The 20,721-nt window shown below is 40.0% G+C and overlaps 2 protein-coding genes and 1 long non-coding RNA gene across 11 annotated transcripts in view; all 3 read right to left on the bottom strand.

Moving 5' to 3' along the window:
- DAPK2 (death associated protein kinase 2) overlaps nucleotides 1–2,639 on the bottom strand; it is a 59,108-nt gene extending 56,469 nt beyond the window's left edge. For 2 of the 4 annotated variants that reach the window (XM_075100017.1, XM_075100016.1), the window contains exon 1: nucleotides 2,451–2,636. The gene's annotated coding sequence lies outside the window, so the exon portion shown is untranslated. Of the gene's footprint in view, nucleotides 1–2,450 lie in introns of all 4 variants that reach the window. The other 2 variants (XM_075100020.1, XM_075100021.1) reach the window with 2 other exon arrangements.
- Nucleotides 2,640–9,285: 6,646 nt separating this feature from the next.
- Nucleotides 9,286–20,721, bottom strand: part of TBC1D2B (TBC1 domain family member 2B) — a 37,222-nt gene continuing 25,786 nt past the window's right edge. For 3 of the 6 annotated variants that reach the window (XM_075100009.1, XM_075100014.1, XM_075100012.1), the window contains exons 8-13: nucleotides 19,847–20,040; nucleotides 18,840–19,334; nucleotides 16,243–16,360; nucleotides 15,348–15,533; nucleotides 13,902–14,023; nucleotides 9,286–10,969 (exon numbers count right to left, since the gene is read on the bottom strand). In XM_075100009.1, coding sequence (XP_074956110.1) covers nucleotides 10,774–10,969; nucleotides 13,902–14,023; nucleotides 15,348–15,533; nucleotides 16,243–16,360; nucleotides 18,840–19,334; nucleotides 19,847–20,040 — 1,311 coding nt within the window. In that variant the 3' untranslated portion in view covers nucleotides 9,286–10,773. Of the gene's footprint in view, nucleotides 10,970–13,185; nucleotides 13,240–13,901; nucleotides 14,024–15,347; nucleotides 15,534–16,242; nucleotides 16,361–18,839; nucleotides 19,335–19,846; nucleotides 20,041–20,721 lie in introns of all 6 variants that reach the window. The other 3 variants (XM_075100010.1, XM_075100011.1, XM_075100015.1) reach the window with 3 other exon arrangements.
- Nucleotides 17,150–18,833, bottom strand: LOC142060214 (uncharacterized). The gene is made up of 2 exons (XR_012661659.1): nucleotides 18,508–18,833; nucleotides 17,150–18,451 (listed from the first exon to the last, which is right to left on the bottom strand). It is a non-coding gene; the product is annotated as an uncharacterized LOC142060214 (long non-coding RNA).

Genomic DNA, 20,721 nt, shown 5'->3' with positions numbered 1-20,721 from the left:
CTTAAGAGGAGCAAAAGAAAGTAAGTTATATTTCTCTTTTTCAACGAAAGGTTTCCCTGCGTAGGTAAGTTATTGGCCTGTCATCACCAAATTATTTGACAATGACTAGTCTACACATGTCAAATCCATGATAGATGTCCTCCACACTGCTGAATGAGAGCAGGATATAAAAAATGGAGATGAGAACAAAGCTGTTGGATCATTTAGATTGTCACCAGCCTTACATTTTTTTTCCTTAGGGTATCTTCTACCCTAAGGAAACCATTTCAAGTGACTGAGGTAACAGCTGAATAATCTTACTTTCTCAAGTACACCTGACATGTGCTGAATCACTAAATCCTTTGCCAAACTCGGAAGCATCCCCTGTGGCATGTATTTATATTACAAAACAATAGTTATAATTAAAAAAAAACAAACCCCAAAACACACATTATAACAGATCAAAGTGACAACTACCCTCTTGGGTTTTTTTAATATTGACAAATGACCAAACCAATTTAGAATCAAAACTGGACTGTTTTAAATTAGTAATGTGAAAAAAAGAAACCCCCAAAAAAACAAACCCGCCAAACAAAATCAAGTGATATTCCCTTCTAGTTTTCGTGCCTTATGCTAAAGCTGAACAGATTTTTATAAGCATTGAAGTGTTTTCCTCATTGACCCTTCTCATCCCCTTCCTCTTCTTTTTTGTACTAGAAAAGACTAAACAATTCCAACAGCAAAAACCAAGTAATTTTTACCCTCTGCTTTCAAATAAACGTAATCAAAGCACAGTTAAGTGTTATATTAATTTTAGCAAAAACCTTATTTTCACTTAAATATTTTCCTATCAGAAAACAACAGTAGCCTACAAGTTTTTCTGTCAGAAAATTGAGGCAGCTATGATTACCTGTGTGCCTAGAAGGGACACAAAACACACCCACCATCTGAGCACTTCAGTCCCATTATAGAACCACTGCTCCTGCCACTAACTCTCAAGGGATCCCTTTCTGACTTCCCAAGTTTACTCCGCGGTAATTACTGTGCAGTGAATAACCAAAGACTGCATTTCCAAGGCTCCCCTTCAAGCATACGTACCAAATGTGTTAGCTCTGCAGCTAATTACAGCTCCCCAGCAGACACCTAACTGCCAGGGCTGCCGCTGTAACTGATCCCAAAGCCCTCACATGCTTGAGCGATGAGACGGTGCAAAAGCCTCGACAGACAGGGCACAGGGGGAAGCCTGTAATGCCAGGCACATTGATGTGGCATCGCAGAGCCCCACTCTCCGTCCCTGAGGCGCCTTCAAAGATTATTACTGCAGATAAGACGCATCACTGCCCCAAAGCCAAGTGAGATCCAGCACATAAGATATACATTCCTTGCACATGCAGATAAAGGACATAGGAAAGTCTGAAACCTGTGAATGTTTCAGAACAGATACCTCTAGAGAGGGTCTGAGTTGAGCTTTTTCCTCACACACTAAGCAGATAAGTACACCGCTTTTGGTCCTTTTGCAGCTGGTGACTGATCAGCCAAAGGAGGAACAGTTGCTGCACATTTCTACTCCCTCATTCACACCTTTGTTCTTGACTGTCTGCTAAAAGGATGCAGGCCAGGACAAACCAGTCCCCACTATGCTGCAGCACCCCAGGACTGCTGTCTCACTGCCCAGAGGAGCGGGTGTATAAGAAACCTACCAGATCCCAGGTGAAACCTTTTGAGGGAAAAGAGAGGAAGGAACTTACGGATAAACATAATGAAGTTGCAGAACATTTACAGAATTATATCAGTAAGCTGAGGTGTGAACCCAGGACCAACTGTACCTGATGGTTTTGGACAGAAACAACACCAGACCAAGTGGCATGTAACACTGAACAGTGTACTTCTGAAACTACTGCATTCCCCAGCCCTTGTGGGATGTGCTCAGGGATAAATGAGAGCTGTTCGCTGAGGAGATGATCCAGGGAGCTGCTTTTTCCCCCAGCTGACAGCTGCAGGACTCCTAGCACAGTGTGAGGTGGAAACACCATTAAACACACACACTGTGCGGAAGGGACCACCAAGCGTGAGCCACCACCTGAGCCCCTCTGACAGACCTGCACCACCGCCACTAGACTGACCTGCGGGGAGGGACCCCACCGTCCAGCTGCTGACCCCGGGACTCATCCACGGCGCTGAGGAAGACCCGGTGGCTAGCGGCGGACCTGCGGGCTCCCCAGAACCTGCCCCAGCCAGATGGGCTTCCCAGCTGCGCTCCGTCAGCCTGCGAACGCCGACGCAGGCGGGAGGCAGAGCAGGAACACCGTGGAAGCGGTTCAGAGCCAGTGGGAGGCACAGGGGGAGAGACGGACGAGGAGAGAAACAGGGAGAGGGGGCCGACGCCGAGCAGGGAAGGTGAGGTGAGGGGAGCCCCCGGCCCCCTGGAGGACTTTGGGCGCTGCCGATTGAGGGGGGCAGCGCCTACTTACCGCCGCGCAGGGTCCCCGCCGGGCTGCCCTCACTGCCTGTGTCGGGAGGAGGGTGAAGGAGCGGCGGCGGCCGCCGGCGCTGCTCACCGGAGGAGTCACCGGGGCTGTGCCGGCCGGCCGCCCGCCCCTGGGCGTGAGGGAGGGAAGGAGGGAGGAGCCGCCGCGACCCCCAGCGGCGGGACGGCCGCTTTGGGCGCTCGCAGACCGGGGATCGGGCCAGGCCCTCTGCCCCGGAAAGAAAACATGAAACAAACCCATTTCACGGGCGGCTGCAGATGCGTCCCGACCCCCACGGCACAAACTCGGGTTTTAGACCCTGTAAAGGTGGCTGGGAGCTCGGAGCGCTCCCAGCAGCGCGGTGTGGGGCACCCGCTTCGCAGCAAGGAAAGGAAGGGCCCATACAGAAACCCAACCCTCCACCTTGCCCTTGGGTCCCAGGGTCAGTGCCTGGCTCCTCACACCCCGCGCTGCAGGCACCAGCGGGCTCCGGCCTCACGGCCGATGTGTGAGAATGAAGGGATGAGGGCCGGCTGCCTCCGAGGAGCGCCCAGGGAACAGGTGTGGCGTGGCAGGGTTTCTTCCCCAGCCAGACTGGATGAGCTATTCACCTGGGCATCACCACTGAACTGGTACAGGTCGATTGCCAGGCATCAGCTCCTCTTTCTCGTACTGGGTAGCAACCAGTCCAAAGTTTAGTAAAGAGCTTGTATTGTCGCAGTTTTCAGCAGCAATCCTATACAACAAAACAAACTCCTTGATTTCTGGAATAAACAAAAGGCCCCACCTGTCAAAAACAACCACAGTCCTCACTTGTTTATGCAGTTGTGTTCCATTTCATCAGTGGTCAAGCTGCGGTAATCCACGATGAGAACAAAGTTTATTCAAGGGCACACGACAAATATAATGGCTGCCTGACGTGGCTTCAACAATACTATTTTGGTATGAATGTGTGTCCACAAGCCAAATAACCCTAGCACTTGGCATCGCCACAGGAGTGACAGCACTGCACTCCTGCATTTGAGATGTGGATACGTGCTTGGTCATTACAAAGCCTTCCAGATTGCCATAGCTCTCCCGGGCTGATCACAGAATATCTCAGAGGTAGGACCTGATTTCTTCTGCTTTAGTAGATTCAGGATATATGAAAACAATACCAAAGAAATAAGGCTGAGGAGGTGAATTCATTAGAGAGGCACTTCATTTGCATAAGCCTTGTTCTATATTCTATACAAGCCTATTTTTATTCTCTGTCTGAAACTCAACCTTACCCGGTGAAATTCCCTGTTGTGTAAAGAAACCACCATGACAGAGAATGGCACAGGTTTCTACTCCTCTGGGGACCTCAAAAGGCAATAATATGCACCACTACAATAATATTTGCAATACTGTTTTCCAAGTTGCCCTACACCAAACATTGCTACCAACAATGACATTGTTCATCTGTTTACCTTCCTGTCTTAAAAGACATTCCCAAAACCTGTAAAACTAGATTTTCTCCCTCTTTATTTGGCAGACTGTAATTGCAATAAATACTGTTTGGTCTCCTTAAATTTTTTCTGGGCAAGTTAATATCCAACATTTGTTAATGAGGAATGATGTGGTATTGTTCGCACCTTTGAAATCAAACACAATGCCAGGCTGCCTTCACTTTCACTTCTCTATGCAGTTAAGATAACAGAAAGCTATGACAAATTATCATACCTAAATAGGCAGGCTGCTTCCATTGCAATAAGTTGCAAAGATTGGTGAATTTAAAAATAATTTTATACTAGGCAAGTGCCCAAAGGCAGTGCTTTTTATTATCACAGTTAAAAAGAAACTTGGCTTCAAAGTTGTTCCGAGTCAAGAGGACTGAACCGTGCCCCTGCTCACCTGCCCTGGGAACGGTGTTCACAGCCTGGGAGTTCCAGCCAGCTCTCCCCATTCCAGAAGGAGAGTGGCTGCATCTGATATTACACAGGGTGGAGGACAGGAAATGGGAGCAATAATAAAGGTTTCAAAGGGCAGCAGCAGAATTCAGAACCCTTTGAAAAGGAAATAGATATTTCATTCCTCACCTTTAGTTCTGTCACATGATATAATCACATGAAATCACAGTAATCCTCCTACAAAATTCTCAGAGGGAAGGGCACACAAGGAAGGCCCCCTCTTTCGTTTGCTCCTAGCTGCAAAGGGACAAACCAGCATGGTTTGCCCTAAGAGGTCACAACCACTTTTCAAATCAGGACAAGTTCTCCCTACACCCTGAATAACCCCAATTTGAATTTAATATCTGCTGGTGTCCAGGAAGAGCAAGGGTTGATTGAATCTCATCCCTGATACCATGTCCATAGGGTTTGCAAGCCAAAATACATGCGTGTTTCTGCTTAAGTAAGAAATTGCTCTTACTTGGTTCTTCAGTTGTTCACCCTGAAAACACTAATTTGGACTTCTCTGTAACATCACTGGCAATCAGGGCAAAAGGCTTTATATGCATACAGGACAAGAATGGGAAGGAAAACTAAAAGCTGAGTAGCATTTGAAGCAGGAAGCACAAGCAAACACTGTAGTGTCTGTTAGCCATGCATTTACCACTTGCCTTTTGGAAGGGATAAAGAAGGAAGCCCATACCTTATGTTCCAAAGCAGGAGTCCCAGTCTTAAATACCAGACAAATACCACCTGCATTTATAAAAACAGGTAAATAGCTTATTTCACAGTTTAATCACAAGCCACAGTGCCTGAAGACATCAATGAGTCAGTTCATCAGCTCAAACCTGAAGTCCTAGAGGCAGCTTACTGCAAAAATGTAACCATTTTGTACACAAAAGGTACACCTCATTTGAAACACATAGGCAGGATGCAGTCACCCAAAGCTAGGAATACCTTAACTAAGGCCAAAGTCATCTTAATTTCCCAGGTATATTCTAGTGCCAAATGTTTTGACTACTTCTCTTTACAACAACCCAGACTAATTTAGGGTAAAGGATAGATAGTTTTCTTATTAAATAACTATTTGGTTTTTTAATATCACATCCAGTATATAGTCCTGAGTTTTGCTTTCCAGTCTAATCCTCTGAAGAGCTAGCATTGTAGATGGATATACTGTAGAGAAGTATGGCTTCTATAGCATAGTATCACAATGAAAATACCACTCTACCAACTTCCTTGTGATTGAACCTTTTACCTTCTTTTCTAGGGAAAGAGCTTCCAAAGCAGAACACACCCTTCCTTTACATTATCTGAGCAAATGTACTTCATGTGTGGGAATTCTTAAAGCTTCAGCGCTACATGGATTCTACTTCCAGTGAGGTCAAGGAGCTGCAGATAAGGAAGCTATATTTAGCACTTCTGAAAATCCCACAGAATGAACACCTGATATATTGTAATACCAGCAGACTTCACTGTGTTCTCTGCAGCTCTGAGGCACCCAGAAGAGAGAGGGAGACTGCAGGTATTTGGTCTCAGTTCAGAGTAGACGAGCTGCATTTACCCTAAGTGAATGCATTTCTTAGGAATAAGGTACAACACGCATCAGGCTATACGCACCAGCCACACTCGCATCCTTGTTGCAATTCCACTGAGAACAGATGTCTCAAGCTCAGCCCAGAGGAGGAAACGGGAGCCTCAGCTGTTCTTTAACAGGCCCCAGCAGCTGCTAGGGCAACACAACCTACTCAAGCAAAATATGCTGAGCATCCAAGTGAGGACATTGCTCCCTATGCACTCTCTTCCCAGAAGTTTCTGTTTAGTCCTTTGACTTAATTTTCAGTATACAGGACAGGAGGTCCTTAGGCCATAGTGATGTTCTGCCTCAATTGCTGCTCTCTGTCCTGTTTTGCAACCCCTTTGAACAGATTTCTAAGTGTGCCAATATCAACTCTTAACAGCTTGCCATGCTGTAGCAGCGCCAGAGGACAAGAACTGTGCACTCTTCACCTCTTCTATGAAAGATCTGCTTGGCCATGCAATTAAAGTGATCTCCCAACTCTTATTTTTCCTCTCTCACAAACATTTAGCTGTTAAGTTTTATATCTGAAGTAGCCGAGGTACCTGATAGCCTCTTTAAGGGAATCAGGGTAACTCCAAAATGCAAAAATCCTATCTGAAAGACAGACATTGAGGCTAGATTTCCAAGTTAATTCAGTACTTCATTCAATTCTCAAAGCAGCTGAAAAGCTACCAAACACTTTAGCAGAACATCAGTGGCCAAGCCTACTTAGGAGGCTTTTAATGTCAGGATATATCATACAAATACATGTGTGTGTTTGGAAGCATGCTCCCTGTGAACAGTCATGCAAATTTAACCTCCCCTCCCCTTCCTTCCTCGCCCAGTAAACCAAGGACACCAATCACAAGTTTCCCCATCAGCATCACCTGCATGCAACATGTCTATAGCTCTATCTTCATGCTTCAAAGCCAAATTTGCATGTATGTTCCTCTATAGAGACTTTCTCAAATCACATTATCACACAAAACCACCAGCTTTACTACTGGTTTGTTCTGATGGCACCTGCAGTTATTTACATCTGTTATGAAACAAACAACAAGAAAGAGAGAACCAGAGCAAGCTGTAAATTAAGAAAATTTATTTTTTCTTTATATCAATCTTTTTATGAAAATAACATCACTTATGTTCTGTTATTCAAATTTCTTGTACCACATATTGCTGATTTCTAACACAGCACTTAAGGGAACATTCACTTAGACAGCTATACAATCTCATGAAATTGATTTAATTTTCCATTTCTCAGTTAAGCATGACTGAACATACAACTCTAAAATGTAAGACCATTCATTCCTGATATCTTAAGGAAGAAAAAAATCTTTCCCTTCCTACTGAAATATCTTACCATGTTTACAAAGACTGAGGGGATGGGGAGGTGTCTCTCACAGAGGACACCTAAAGGGCAACAAAAAGTCTTTTTTATTGATTATATAGCTGTTAAAAACAAAACAACCCACCAAGCAATCTGATAATACTGGATAACACCACCTGTACATATGTATAGGTAAAGCTGAAATACCGTGCAGTTTTAATAGCAAATAGGCCAAAAAAAAAAAAAAATGCACTAGACCTTTAAACAGAAGATAATAGGACGTTTCAAATAAGTAACCAGAAGTTTCACTGGAAAGCCATTCATACATGTATGAAGCTGGAGGAATATTCTGCAAGATGCAACTTAGTGATTTGGTTTATATCACATATACTGGGAACTGTGCATAAGGAACTCTTTTCACATACATGCCTGACCCTGAAGTTCAAAAATAGTTTTAGCAGTCTTTATTTGCGTTAACAAGTCAATTTCCTACTGAGCAGCTGGCATGATTATGAAATCCTCATTCACTGTTTCAGAAGTTTACCCCTAAATACAAACACTTGGTATCTATGCAGTTCAGCTTTTGCAGGCCACTGAGTTACACTGTATTTTTTTGCTTGGTTTCCTTGGGTTTAAACACTGCCTGTGTATCTTGCATGTTCCTAACTAGTCACTACTCTTCAAAATTACCAGATTAAACACCACTAGAAAACTAGTAGTCACCCAAAGCCATTTGCAACACCATGGCAAGCTTCCCCTGATGTCTTCCTGCTATACGCACCTCATTTTTGTTCTGTGTAGACTTCTAGTGGTCAGAGGTTAGATGCCTTGGGAATTTTTTGACCTTTTAACTAAGGCATCAGTAACAAAAATGAAGGCAACAGCTCACTGGGAACTTGAGTATAACAGCATCAACTCAGTTCATATTTGCAAACTAAAAAAATACCCAGAGACAACATTATTTCCACAAGCTTCCTAACATTCATTTATTAGATTCACATAGTGGTATAAGAAACAGAGCTACATAGTTTTACTGTACAATTGGGTAACAACTTATATAATGAAACACAGCAACACACATAAATTTAACCATCAGCACAACTGTAAAAAAGAAATGGTTCTGTAACATTGCAGGTCATGTATTGTCAGCTAGAGAGCTTCCTGAACAGTTGGCCTAAAGTTAGTTTTATCTTCACAACCTAAAGACTGCCATGAAATCAGTCTGAAAACATCTCCTAAAGCCATAGGACTATACTTTGTAGCGAAGACTCAAAATCCAGGAATAATACACTTGTAGGAACAGAGGAGGTACCCTATTCTTTACCTTAACATTTCAACTGTTGCCACTGGAAGGAAGATCTTCAGCTTAGAAAGATTTCATTTAACACTTGAAAACACGATTAAAACAAATAAAAAAAGCAGACACTACAGATTGATTTAGAGACCAGCTCTTTCAAAACCAAGGCAGCATAACCAGAAAATTAGAAAACCTGGTCCCATTTTTATATTCATACACTGATTGTAAGTAAAAATGAATACAGTACATGCAATAATATGAAAAACCTGCCTAACAAACTCAAGTACACAACCGAGAGTAACGAGGGAATAAAAAAACCCAAACTAGCGCTTACAATAGACAAGGTAGGGGACATTTTTACAAGATAAATAACTTAGAAATCAAGATGATCATACCATGTGTCCCTCATTGGCAAGGATTTGTTGGCTAATTAAAAATTCAATGTCATATAAGAAGTATACATTTTCTATCAAAAGTAGTCCTGTAAGTTACAATGTTCACCACTGATTAAATATTTCCCTTCCAGATAAATTGGCTATAATATGCTTATTTAGAGAAGGCTACAAATACATTCTCAAAAAAAAGTGCTGTGAAACAGAAACAGGATTTCTACCTGCACACACTTAAGTTTTCTAAAACAATTACATGAGTATACCCGATAAAGAAGTCCTACTTGTTCTCAGAAAACTGGAAGAAAACACGTGAAGTAGAAGCTTGATGCACTTGACCAGTCCCGACCACCAATTAACCACTTCCCCAGAGCTCAGCTATTTGCTGCATAGTATTTGAGTCCTACTTTTATCATGATGCATCCAGACCCAACATTTAAGTCAATCCAACACCCTCAAGAAAGAATATTGCAGAAGTCCAGAGAACAGCCAGCAAGAAAGAAGCCTTCCTTGTCCTCAGACAAGGAATTTTTTTTTTTTAAGATTATTGCTAGCCATCAGATGAGAAAGAATGGCCTCCAGTCACACTTCCATAGTCAGAAACACCACAGCTAAACACCCCCAATGTTTCCTTACAGCTGTCTTGTAGGACGTACATGCAACACTTGCAGCAAGGCTGACACAGTAAGAGAATATTGCGTTTTTCTGCTGGAAAAGGATCTGAATTTCTGTGTGCATGCTGGGACTCCTTAGGCTCCTTTGATTAATTGATAGATTCTTGTCTCAGGAGTCCTATTGCTACCACTATTGTACAATAGTATACATTCATGCAAAAAGAATGCTATCTGTCTTCTTAAATATGAAGACTTAATCTTATTTCAAGCCCTAAATAGGAAGAAGCACTAAAATAAAAAAAATTAAGATAAATTTAAAAAATTGAAAAGAAAGCGCCTTCAACAGATATACAACTAATTAGCTTCTAAAACATGGTACTCCTGTGACAAACTATTCTTCTTCTATAATAGCTGGGTTTTGGTTGTGGCTTGAGACATTACAATCAAAAAAGTGTATAGAAATAGAATTGATTGAACGGAATTTTATCTATAAACCCCTTTGCATTAATAAGGATCTTTATCAACACAGCTGCCCAGAAAAGCATAAATGATGTTTGATATCACTGTTTCAGTGATAAACTGAACATTCAGTGGCAAATAGTTACCTATTTTACCTTTAAGTCCATATATTCAAGTGTTCTGTTTGATGATCCATTTCATGTCACTTCGAGAGAAGTCAAAGTTCTTCCTGTGCTTCATTCTGTATTTTTCTAGTTTGTGACCTCAAGAATGGCTAGTTTAAAGGACAACATGATGAAAGCATTTATTGAACCAACCTGAAACCAAAAAATATTATGTTCTCCCACATTGAACCTGACTACAAAAAAAACATGATTACATAAAAAAAAATAAAACAAAAAAACCCCAAACCCACAAACCAAACCAAAACCGCAGACTGGCAATGAATGTGGTGAACAGAGTGTACACTTTTTCTTACTACAGTTTCACACACAGGCACTAAGAGTGCACTGTGGGAAAACAACTGGCAATTCAGCTGATTGACTGAGACAGATATTAAGTGCTCAACATACATTTCCATGAATGTAAACAGAAGTGTTCGGCCTCCGTACAAAGCAATATTTCTGAAAGTGCTGAAGTTTGGAAATCTGTCCTGCATATTTCCAAAAGCAGCTAGTTTACATTCTGTTTGACAGGATTAATAAAGTGTTTTGGAGGTTAACTCACTTTGGTCACTGTCCCAAAGAAAAGTTTATGTTGAGTAGTTTCAACTATCCTCCTCATCATCACTAATAAGGTCTCTTTTTTCTACACATGTGTCTCGTTCACGTAGAAAATCCTCACGAATAGCTTCTAGTTCAGTTAGTTCAAGACGTACTTTCTCCAGGTGATAGGTTCTCCGGTTCCTGATCTGACGTAATGGAAAAGGATTCAGGTCTCCAAAAGCAATACTAGTCAGTTTCCTGTAAGATTATACAATGTTAGAAGACTATAATTCACATTTGGTGTTCTTTCAAATTAGTTTTGACCTTCATCCATATTAATATTTAGTATATGGCTAATATCTCTGGTCTCCTTCACATACCTGATAGGTCTTATATGTTTTCAGTATTTCAAGTGATAAAGTGTTATCAAATGCTCAACAATCTGCAAAGCCACCTGCAAACTCTAAAGCTACAGTGATTATAGCCTTGACAACACTAAACAGAAGATGTAAGCTTGGCTGATCAGAGCTTCATTGGCTAAACTGAACACTTGGTACATCCAGTTACCCGTTTATAGATCAGGTAACTTCTTCCATGTAACTCACTGAAGCTCATTCAATCCCAGGACAGTGAGCTCGCAAGTTATCCAAGATAATGAAGTAGTGTAAGAGGCCAGGTAAAGCCTGGGATAACACAAATACAGACAAGGATAACATGAAACGCATATAAACCAAACTTTATGATATGGTGAGAAAGCTCTGGGATTCTCCTGGCTGAGGCACAGAAACCTCTGAGCTAGTGTCAATTCAAGCTTGTCAGATCACATCGCAAAGGACCAGAGTACCCATCACCCTTCCAGAGTTATGCTGTATTATACTGTCATTCAGTCACAGCAAAACTAGTAACTGATTTGCCTAATTAGTCTAAATACAGTTAGCTAGATCATTACTATTGATCTCTACCTGGAAAATATCTCATTATCTACTACGGGAAAAAGGGGAACTGGAATTTAACTTATTCTAGTTTAATTATCAGGTGAACCAAGATTATCAGAAAATTTATTTGGACAGTTTATTTAAGGCTAAGCTCTCCCTAGGTTTCTTTTGTTGAGTGAACAGGAACAATTTCCTGCTATTTATAAACAGAACTTATTTCAACAGCTTCTCTACCTGTGCACAATGTGCTATGGAACACAACTTTAATCTGTAGAAAAATATAACTATGACATTCAATAACCTACAGTATAATTATGCACAAGTCTGTAGAGACTTTTCTCCAGAAGAGAGCTTAAACTTAGGAATTCTATGCAAAATAGTTTTCTAACCCATGCCCACGAATTCTATAAAAATAATAATTCTGAATTTTTCCTCTACATCAAGATGACTTTTTTGTCCATATCAGGAAAGACATCATCCTACATGCTTCTGTATTGTTTAAATTTTGATGCTGTAAAACTTGTACAAAAATGGTAACATAAGAAACCAGGCAGCACGAATCATTCCGTATCACTTCTAGCAGGCAAACTGATATCCCCTAGGTGGCACTACAGCACTACTTTCAACTCTTGACTCGTAAAATCCTACAAAACCAGAGATTTACAGACCAGCACAGAGTATATTTGTATTGTAAATATCTTTGATGCACTGAATTCTGTCCTCACCTGAACTCACCATCTGCCAAGGATACCCAAAGATACACCAGAACGAGATCTCTTCTGGCAGTATTAGAAATCTTTAAAATAGGTTTTTACAGCAGAAAGTTGACAGGAAAGCCATTTCCATTACATAATTGGAAAAGGAAGGAAAGACAAATCTGCATCTCTGATTCATTTATTTAAAAATTTAATCAATTTTGTTCAAATAATGTTAAGAGCAAAAAGAGCAAAAAGATTTAATCATCCCCCCTCCCCGATGAGGGGAGTTTCTGGTGATACTGCTGTGGTACCACTGGTACTACGTATTACATCTTTGATTATAAGCTATAAAATAGCCTGTTTATTTTTCGATTACGAAATATCCACAAGTTTGTTTTATTTATTGTTTTCTGTTAAAGCTATGTGCACCCTCTTCCCAAAAATGAAGTACATAATTCTCTGTCACATCCAGATTTGGAATCAGAGTCAGCATTTATTTTGGTCACAAACAGCTGAGTACAACTGTCCAGCATTTTTCAAATCAAAGCGGGGGGGAATGCTAAAATACATAGCGCCATGCAACTCCCCCTCAAGAGTTTTTTGAGAGGTTTCAGCAGAGGAAGCAACATCTGTTATCAAGACTTTTACCATTTAAATCAGTTGCAGAACATTCTCCCTGCATCAGTCCCAACAATCCTTTTTAAGCACAGATTAAGATTATTCAGCTTTAACTTCTCTCCAGTCAAAACTGAAACACAGGAAGTAAAAATAAACAGCTCTTACAGTAGGAGCCAAAGTATAAGCCTGAATTCATACGGAATTTATTACAGTAAAAACAAACCTCAGATTCCAGTACATGACTTGTCCTAAATTCTCAGTCAGTGAGTTTCAGTATCTGTGCAAAACATATTTTCAGATATTAAACCAATCCCAATGTGACTTTTGTTTTTAAGATTAATCTGCTGCTTTACAGTCTTGAAACTAAGAACCTAAAAACATTAGACCCTAATTTACAAACTGTAACTCCTATGCAAGGACTAAAGAATAGAAGAGTATCTGATTTGTATTTATTCTCTGCTTCAAAGTGTATCTTAAAATCAGCGGGAGTTATGTGGCATTAGGCTATGCATTAATGATGCATGAGATATCTAAACCTAGTGGGTCACAGCTGACATTTTTAATACTTGAGACAGGATGTGTTTTTATTTATCACAAAACATTTTACAACAGAAGTTTTATCTGCAGCGCAGGGTGAGACTTCACCTATGGTTGAAATTCTTAAGTGTTGCTACCATGATTCAACTGCTAAACAAGACCAGCCTGGCCAAGTAATCTCCATCATACCTAAAGATTTACAATTATGGATTAATCATTTGGGCTTTTGTCTCTGCTAGATAAAACTACTCCTGAGAAATCTGAGTAGTTTCCTCTCCAGTTGCTTTATATCTAAATTAAGTTCTAAATAAAACCAAAACAAAGAAACCCCAAAGCACGACAGACTTCTTCCATGCCTCCGCTACAAGTCTTTCAAATTACACACAGGTTTGAGTTACCCACCTAGCATCAAGTATGGTGCGTGTGAAATATCGAAGGTACTTGAAAATGGACATTGAATCTTGTAGTTTTAAGATTTCCTCTTCTTTGTATTTAAAAAGTGCCAGGGCAAATCGGAATATTACCTAATAAAAATATATACAATGTTTGTTTCTTTATAACAACAGAATGCATTGGCTCTCGTTATTATCTATTACAAACTCAAAGGAAAAGTGTTACTCTTCCTATGGCCTTCGCTTGAACTATGTAATCACACCTGCTACTCCCTGCCCCGTCCTCCATTCCCAAAAGCTGCCAAATAATTGTGTTGTGCCCTGTAACCAGTTCTATCCAGAATACAATACTGGGTTTATAGCATACAAATTCTTTGAAGTTTTGAGTTCCTAATTCAGTTGTAGAACAGACACTGCTACATCTGATGAATGCATTTATTAAGTTACTGCAGAGCTAAAATCAAGTTTTGCTTTTTATATGGATTGTTTCCAATGCCTTCAATTTTCCCAACACGTTGGGGGACTGATGCTGAAGTAATTTCTGATACCAGTTTGTCAAATCAACTTTGGCACAAGCTGGATGAAGCATTATTTCCTTTCATTCTGAAAAGGCTTCAGTAAGTTCTGAACTTTGTCATTCTGTACCTGGCTGCCTTTAAAAAAATACCAGGATGCTTAAAACTGATTTGAAAGAACACACAACCAAAATACCACTGTGTGTTATAATGCTCAGATGAGGCCAAAAAGAAATCTAGCACACACAGTTTTTGTCTACTTATTTTCTAACTCTCCTGTTCTCTCCAGTTGCCTACCACATCTGCTTTAGTGGTACCACTGTGTTTGAACCTAATGATTTTTTTCCTGCACCAATTTTATTGCAATGCAATTTAACAAGTATGAAACACATGAAAATTCTTTCACCCCCACCCCTTAGCTGATGATATAGGACCCCAGATAGTCATTATTTGTCTGTTGTACTTTTAATGTCTGCAGAAATAAAACAAATAGTTTCTGCAGAGACAAGCTAAACATTAGCACTTGGTTACAACTAATTCTTACATATTTTCAATACTTCTGACTTCTGTCTCCTTCGCGTAACCTTTCTTCTTTATAAAAGTAGCTCTCATTTTGATATAATTACTTAAAATTGATTGAGAGTTGAATGTCTGGCTAAACAGTACTGCCTACAGCTTTACTTTTTCAAAGGTTAAAAAAATGGTGGGTAGTGAAAGGAAAATACCTAGCATTTAGAATTCTTCCATGCAACTTAAGGTTTTAATTTGCAGAACACCGACAAAATGGAAAGTTTTTGACTGGTTATTTATGCATGTCCTCCCTGTTTTTTCCTACCAGTGATTCTTAACTGTGAAACAACTTTCCTCCACTCTGCAGTCAATAACACCATAGTATTTTGTTACCAGGTAACAACTGAAAAAACTTAGCTGGTTCAGTTCACCTTTGGTCCCTCATATAGGAAGGAGTCCCAGATTTTAAAAAGGATGTCGCTAACCACGCTGTCCACAAAGACCACAAGAAACCAGTTGAAAGTTATAAGAGTATAGTCAACTTTGTATTGTTCAAAATGAGCATGCAGTCGTGGAAGCTTCTCGCTCATTAAATCCTTGAATACTCGCTGATCAACCTAAAGAGATGACAAATATGACATTATTGCTCCTAATTTTCCACCATAGATGTCATTCAAAGTAGGGCTGCTACCAATCTGTAAGTGCAAGTTTTCAAGAGTTGACCTGGAAACCTAGGACTGTCTAGCTAACACTTCTAAGCTAGATCCACCCAAAACATACAGGGCCATCCCAACACACACCGCCCTTGATGACACAACATTTTGCTTCTCAATCCACCCCCAGTCTCACAGGGCTCCTCACACACAGGTGTTGTGTTCCTACTACAGGTGACTAGTGCTGCACTGGTGCAGCAGGAGCATCAGACCAGTGAACAAGCTGGGGAAAGACTTAGAGGGAGGAGGCAGCACATACCAGAGCATCACGTGGAAGCAGAAGAGCACTACAGCATACACTGTTCACATTACTGCAAAATGCATTCTCACCCCCACTCCCCCAGAGAGCCCATCACTGCCTCCCCACCAATTCTGAGGGAAGAAATGATAAATCAGCTCAGTCGATGTTGTGAAGCTAATAATCAGAAGAGAGGTTAAGGACTGGAGCTCCAAGCAGATCACTGAACAGTTACTTCAGTGTTATACTCAGAGTCCTTGTCCAAACAAGGGCCCTGGTGCCTAGAACTCACCTCTGTCAACACAGTTTTATAGAGGAAAGTTTTTGCCTGGCTGCAGTTTACAGGACCAGGCTTTATTTTGGCAGAGAACATACCTGAGATCCTAGTAGTGTCTTAGTATAATAATCACGAGGCATGAAGACTTCCACTATTGTTACTAGACACCAAAAAGCATCTTCCTGTTCCAAATACAGAAGTGCAATCGCTACCAGTCTGAAAATAGGGTTTGTTTGGAGAAAAAAGTTATTATAGTATCACAAAACGTATTAAGAACAATTACAATAAAGCCTTTGCTTCTATTCAGCAGAGATAAATGTGTTAACAGCAGTGCACTAAACAGCAAAATGGTTAATGAAGTTTAAGATGGGGCAATGAGATGCCTTCTCAGCCAAGCCAACTATTTTTGATCAGTTAAATAAGAACACAGTTAAAGGCAAAAGCAAAGTGATTTGCTAGAAGCCATTTTCCCAGGAACTAAGGCAAAATAATGAAAAGCTTCCAAGTCCTAAATATACTACTGCAATTCCCATACATTTGTCTTTCCTTATTGAAGAGGAGAAAGAACAGATGGTTCTTGTATTTCACACAAAAATCTTAGGTTTAGAAAAATCCTTTCTAGCATGTTTACTTTATATCTATTAAAATACATGTAAGTAACACATTTATCTACCATTGTCTTTGAAGGAAAAAAAAGCCCTAAATTTTTTTCAAAGAATAAATTTGTTCTAAGAATTTCTTTATGTAGAATAAAAAAAAGATTCAACAGCAGCAGCATTCCTGGTTTTCCTGTTTCCAATGAATATAATGAAAGAAAAAAAAATTCAGAAAATAACTTCATGTTTATAATAGTTGTTTGAATATGAAAGGTAACCTCCAATATATTCCTCCAATTAAACTTGGGGTTTTTTCTGTATGCCAGAGCATCTGTAACAACACGAACTGCTTCTGATGTTGCACAGCTTAATAAGATGATCACACTTTAAAAGCTTAAGAGAACCAAAGCAAGGAATAAATATTTAATTTGCTTTTAACTTCTGCAGAATTATTTACAGTAAAACCAAAAATGAAACAAAAAACGTCCCAGGAGAAAATAATGCTGCACAAAAAGTTCAAATTTAGCAAAAGCACCTCCATCACCTTCTAGTCACCAAAGACATGGTGCTCCAAGACTGCAACAGCCGTGTTCTTCAGACATGCCTTGTGACATGTCAGCGACAATATTAATGCAACAAACATATGATTTACCTACAGAATGCAACCACTAGTGATGAATACTCAGAAAAAGAATACGTATTATTACTACATCATTCACTACCTCTGCTGCTGCTGCCAGCACCACCTCTTTACCTCTACCACATTATTCACTGCCTCTATTCCACTACTACTTATGCGCTGTATTAAAAGGAGTGTGGCCCGCACGTCGAGGGAGGTTATCCTCCCCCTCTACTCTGCCCCAGTGAGACCACATTTAGAGTGTTGTGTCCAGTTTTGGGCCCCCCAGTTTAAGAAGGACAGGGAAATGCTTGAACAAGTCCAGCAGAGAGCTACCAAGATGATCAGGGGACTGGAGAGCATCTCCCTTATGAGGAAAGGCTGAGAGACTTGGGTTTGCTCAGCCTGGAGAAGAGGAGACTGCGGGGGGGATCTCATCAATACCTATAAACACCTAAAGGGTGGGTGTCAGGATGTTGGGACTCAGCTCTTTTCAGTGGAGCCCAATGACAGGACAAGGGTCAATGGGCACAAGTTGGAACACAGGAAGTTCCACTTAAATATGAGCAGAAACTTCTTTACTGTGAGGGTGACAGAGCAGTGGAACAGGCTGCCCAGAGAGGCTGTGGAGCCTCCTTCCCTGGAGACATTCAAAACCTGCCTGGATGCAGTCCTGTGCCCCCTGCTCTAGGTGTCCCTGCACAAGCAGGGGGGTTGGACAAGAAAATCTCTAGAGGTCCCTTCCAACCCCTACCATTCTGTGATTCTTCAGCACAGTTTCAAATGACAAAGCTGCTCCAGTTCAAGTCTTTTACCCTGTACTAGTCCATAAATTAGTGCACAAATTGACATTTTCAGTATTATATTATGGGGACAAGAATGGTGTTAGACTAATACACCTGCTTCAAATAACACCTTCTTTTGGTACAGATCTCAAAGTACCAAAGTTATTTCGGCAAGCACCAACTGCAATGACTTAAAATTCTTCTTAGCCTTGTAACACGAGAGTCATCCCTAAATTGAGTACTACAATTCTGATTGAAGACATCCTGAAGGAAATGCTGAAATTTGTGGCCTCGACAGAACAAAAAGCTTTCAAGCATTTATTTCTGGTTTTTTTTTTTTTTTTAAAAAAAAAAAAGCAAAACCCATCAAATTCTTGCACACAAAAGCATAAAGATCCCCTACAACTGACAGGAAGGCAATGTAAAACTACCCTTAAGTAGCCCATTTCTGATGTGAGTTAATTCCAGTTCCAGTTCTTTTGCCAAGCTGATTTAACAAGTCTCATGATCCAAGTCTTGGTTTTTTAATTTATTTTTATTTTTTAAATGTGATAGATATTAGAACATTATAAATTATGAACTAAAAAACCCATGAGTCAAATGGCTGTCCAAAAGCATAGCGCTATACACGTGATTTGAAAGGCTCATGAAGTATTCCACTGTATAATTTTAACTCAAGATCTGCAAAATCTTACCTGTTGAGCCCTTGGCAATATCCAATATCAGGATTTCTCCATGAAAATGCTAGCAGCACATTTCGCAGTTTCTGGATCCCTTCAGATGTTGGGGAGGAATAATGTTTGTTGTTTGGCAAAGTTCTCAAGAGATCCAACTCAATTTGTTTAGACGCAGGATTTTGTTTTTCCAGAGCATTTTGAAGCAAGGTTTGGAAGTACCCAGGAACAGTGCTGTCCTTGAATTTTTTAACATGAAGATTGACACACCATTTCCACATCTTGGAACGATGTCCATGTGGAATTCCAGATCGAATAAGATTCTTTAGTTCTACACAGCGCATCATCTCTCTATTCATTGTGCTTGCAAGGTAGTTTTCCCATTTTACCCCTGTGGAGATCTCTCTGTTTTCACTGAGAGAAAGTGATCTCAGGTCCAAAGCTCGTGATTTTGCTACTAGCTTCTCCTCTTCATCATCTTCTGGGACTGTCTGAAAACCATATATATCATATTCACTGAAATGGAGGGCAAAAAAGAAAAAAGGCCTTTAAAAATGTGTTCAGTAGCCCTGAAACTCTCAAGTTCTCATCCTAATGTTACTTTAAATATCCCTCAAGCCACTCCCCATAGTTTTCAAGTTTTAACAATTATTATTTAAACATTTTTCTGAAGTATATCCTTTAATAATTATTTTTATAACCCATATACAAGACTTTGTACCCGTATTCCAATATATATTACTACACAGATTAAGCAATTTATTTAAGAACATGGTCAAATTAAAATTAACTCATCTCTTCAGCTATACAGCAACATTTGAGTCTAAGTTTTATACTGTATCTCAAATGAAGTAATAAACTTATTCATACAGCCGAAAGGATTTCATGACAATACTGTTATTCATGAAGGGAAATACATTAAAAACCCCAAATCCTGCAAATATATGCCCACTGTCTATTTTTGCAATGTTAGAACCGGGACCACTGACCAAAATACACAAATATTTCTTTTAATAGGACCAAATTACCTGACCAGGTGTGGTTTAAAAAATGTTTGTTCTGGTTGTTCACTAGTTTCTGCTTTCAAGGCATCTTCCAGTAACTGTGTGATGACCTCACGAGTAGGACTCTGCTCCTCAGAACAAACAGGAGTTCTCATTTCTTGAAGCAAAATCAAGTATTTACTTTCTATCTGGCAGAGTTTGGCTTCCAAGCTAGTATACTGCAAAAAAACAATATGTAATATCATAAGTCTTCAGAAGCTTACTTTGTACTACACTTCTATTAAAAACTGGTTCAATATTATTCTATTAGTTTATCGCTTAGAAACCTGTGAGTCAAGAACAGTCAACTTCCATCTTCCCATTTTTGTAGCACCAGAACACATAAGCAACCCTTCTGTGAGGAAAATGAAAGTTATATATGCATTTTATTACACTACTGTAAAATTCTGTATATAAAGTACTTGGGAAGAGAACCTCAAATACTTGTCACTTTTAACAGAAAGTCTTTTAAGACAAAATAGTAGACCAGAGACTTGCTATCACATGTATTTTCACATGCATAAAATCTGAGCAAGCTTTAATTATCATTACATTCTATGAAGGACAACTCAACCATTTTGTGCTTTTAAAGTAACAGCTTTAGCCTATGCATGTTTGAACAAAAGAACTTAAATGGAATTTTAATGACACAAGTTAGGTAATAGTACGTAGGAATTGTAAACATGCACCACTGTGACCAAAATACAGCATTTAGCCCTGAACACTGTGGGCATCGTTTCCAAAAAAACAAAAGCAAACCCTACCAAACCATAGCTACACATACTTTGCCTTAACTATGGATGTATGCATATTTTCCTAGCTCGAGGCAACAGAAATCTTCACTATTTACCCTCAACTTC

This window comes from Phalacrocorax aristotelis, chromosome 7, assembly GCF_949628215.1.
Source record: "Phalacrocorax aristotelis chromosome 7, bGulAri2.1, whole genome shotgun sequence".
In the NCBI taxonomy this organism is placed as follows: domain Eukaryota; kingdom Metazoa; phylum Chordata; class Aves; order Suliformes; family Phalacrocoracidae; genus Phalacrocorax; species Phalacrocorax aristotelis.
Note: the sequence above shows the minus strand (reverse complement) of the source record. Positions and strands in the feature narration are given on the sequence as shown.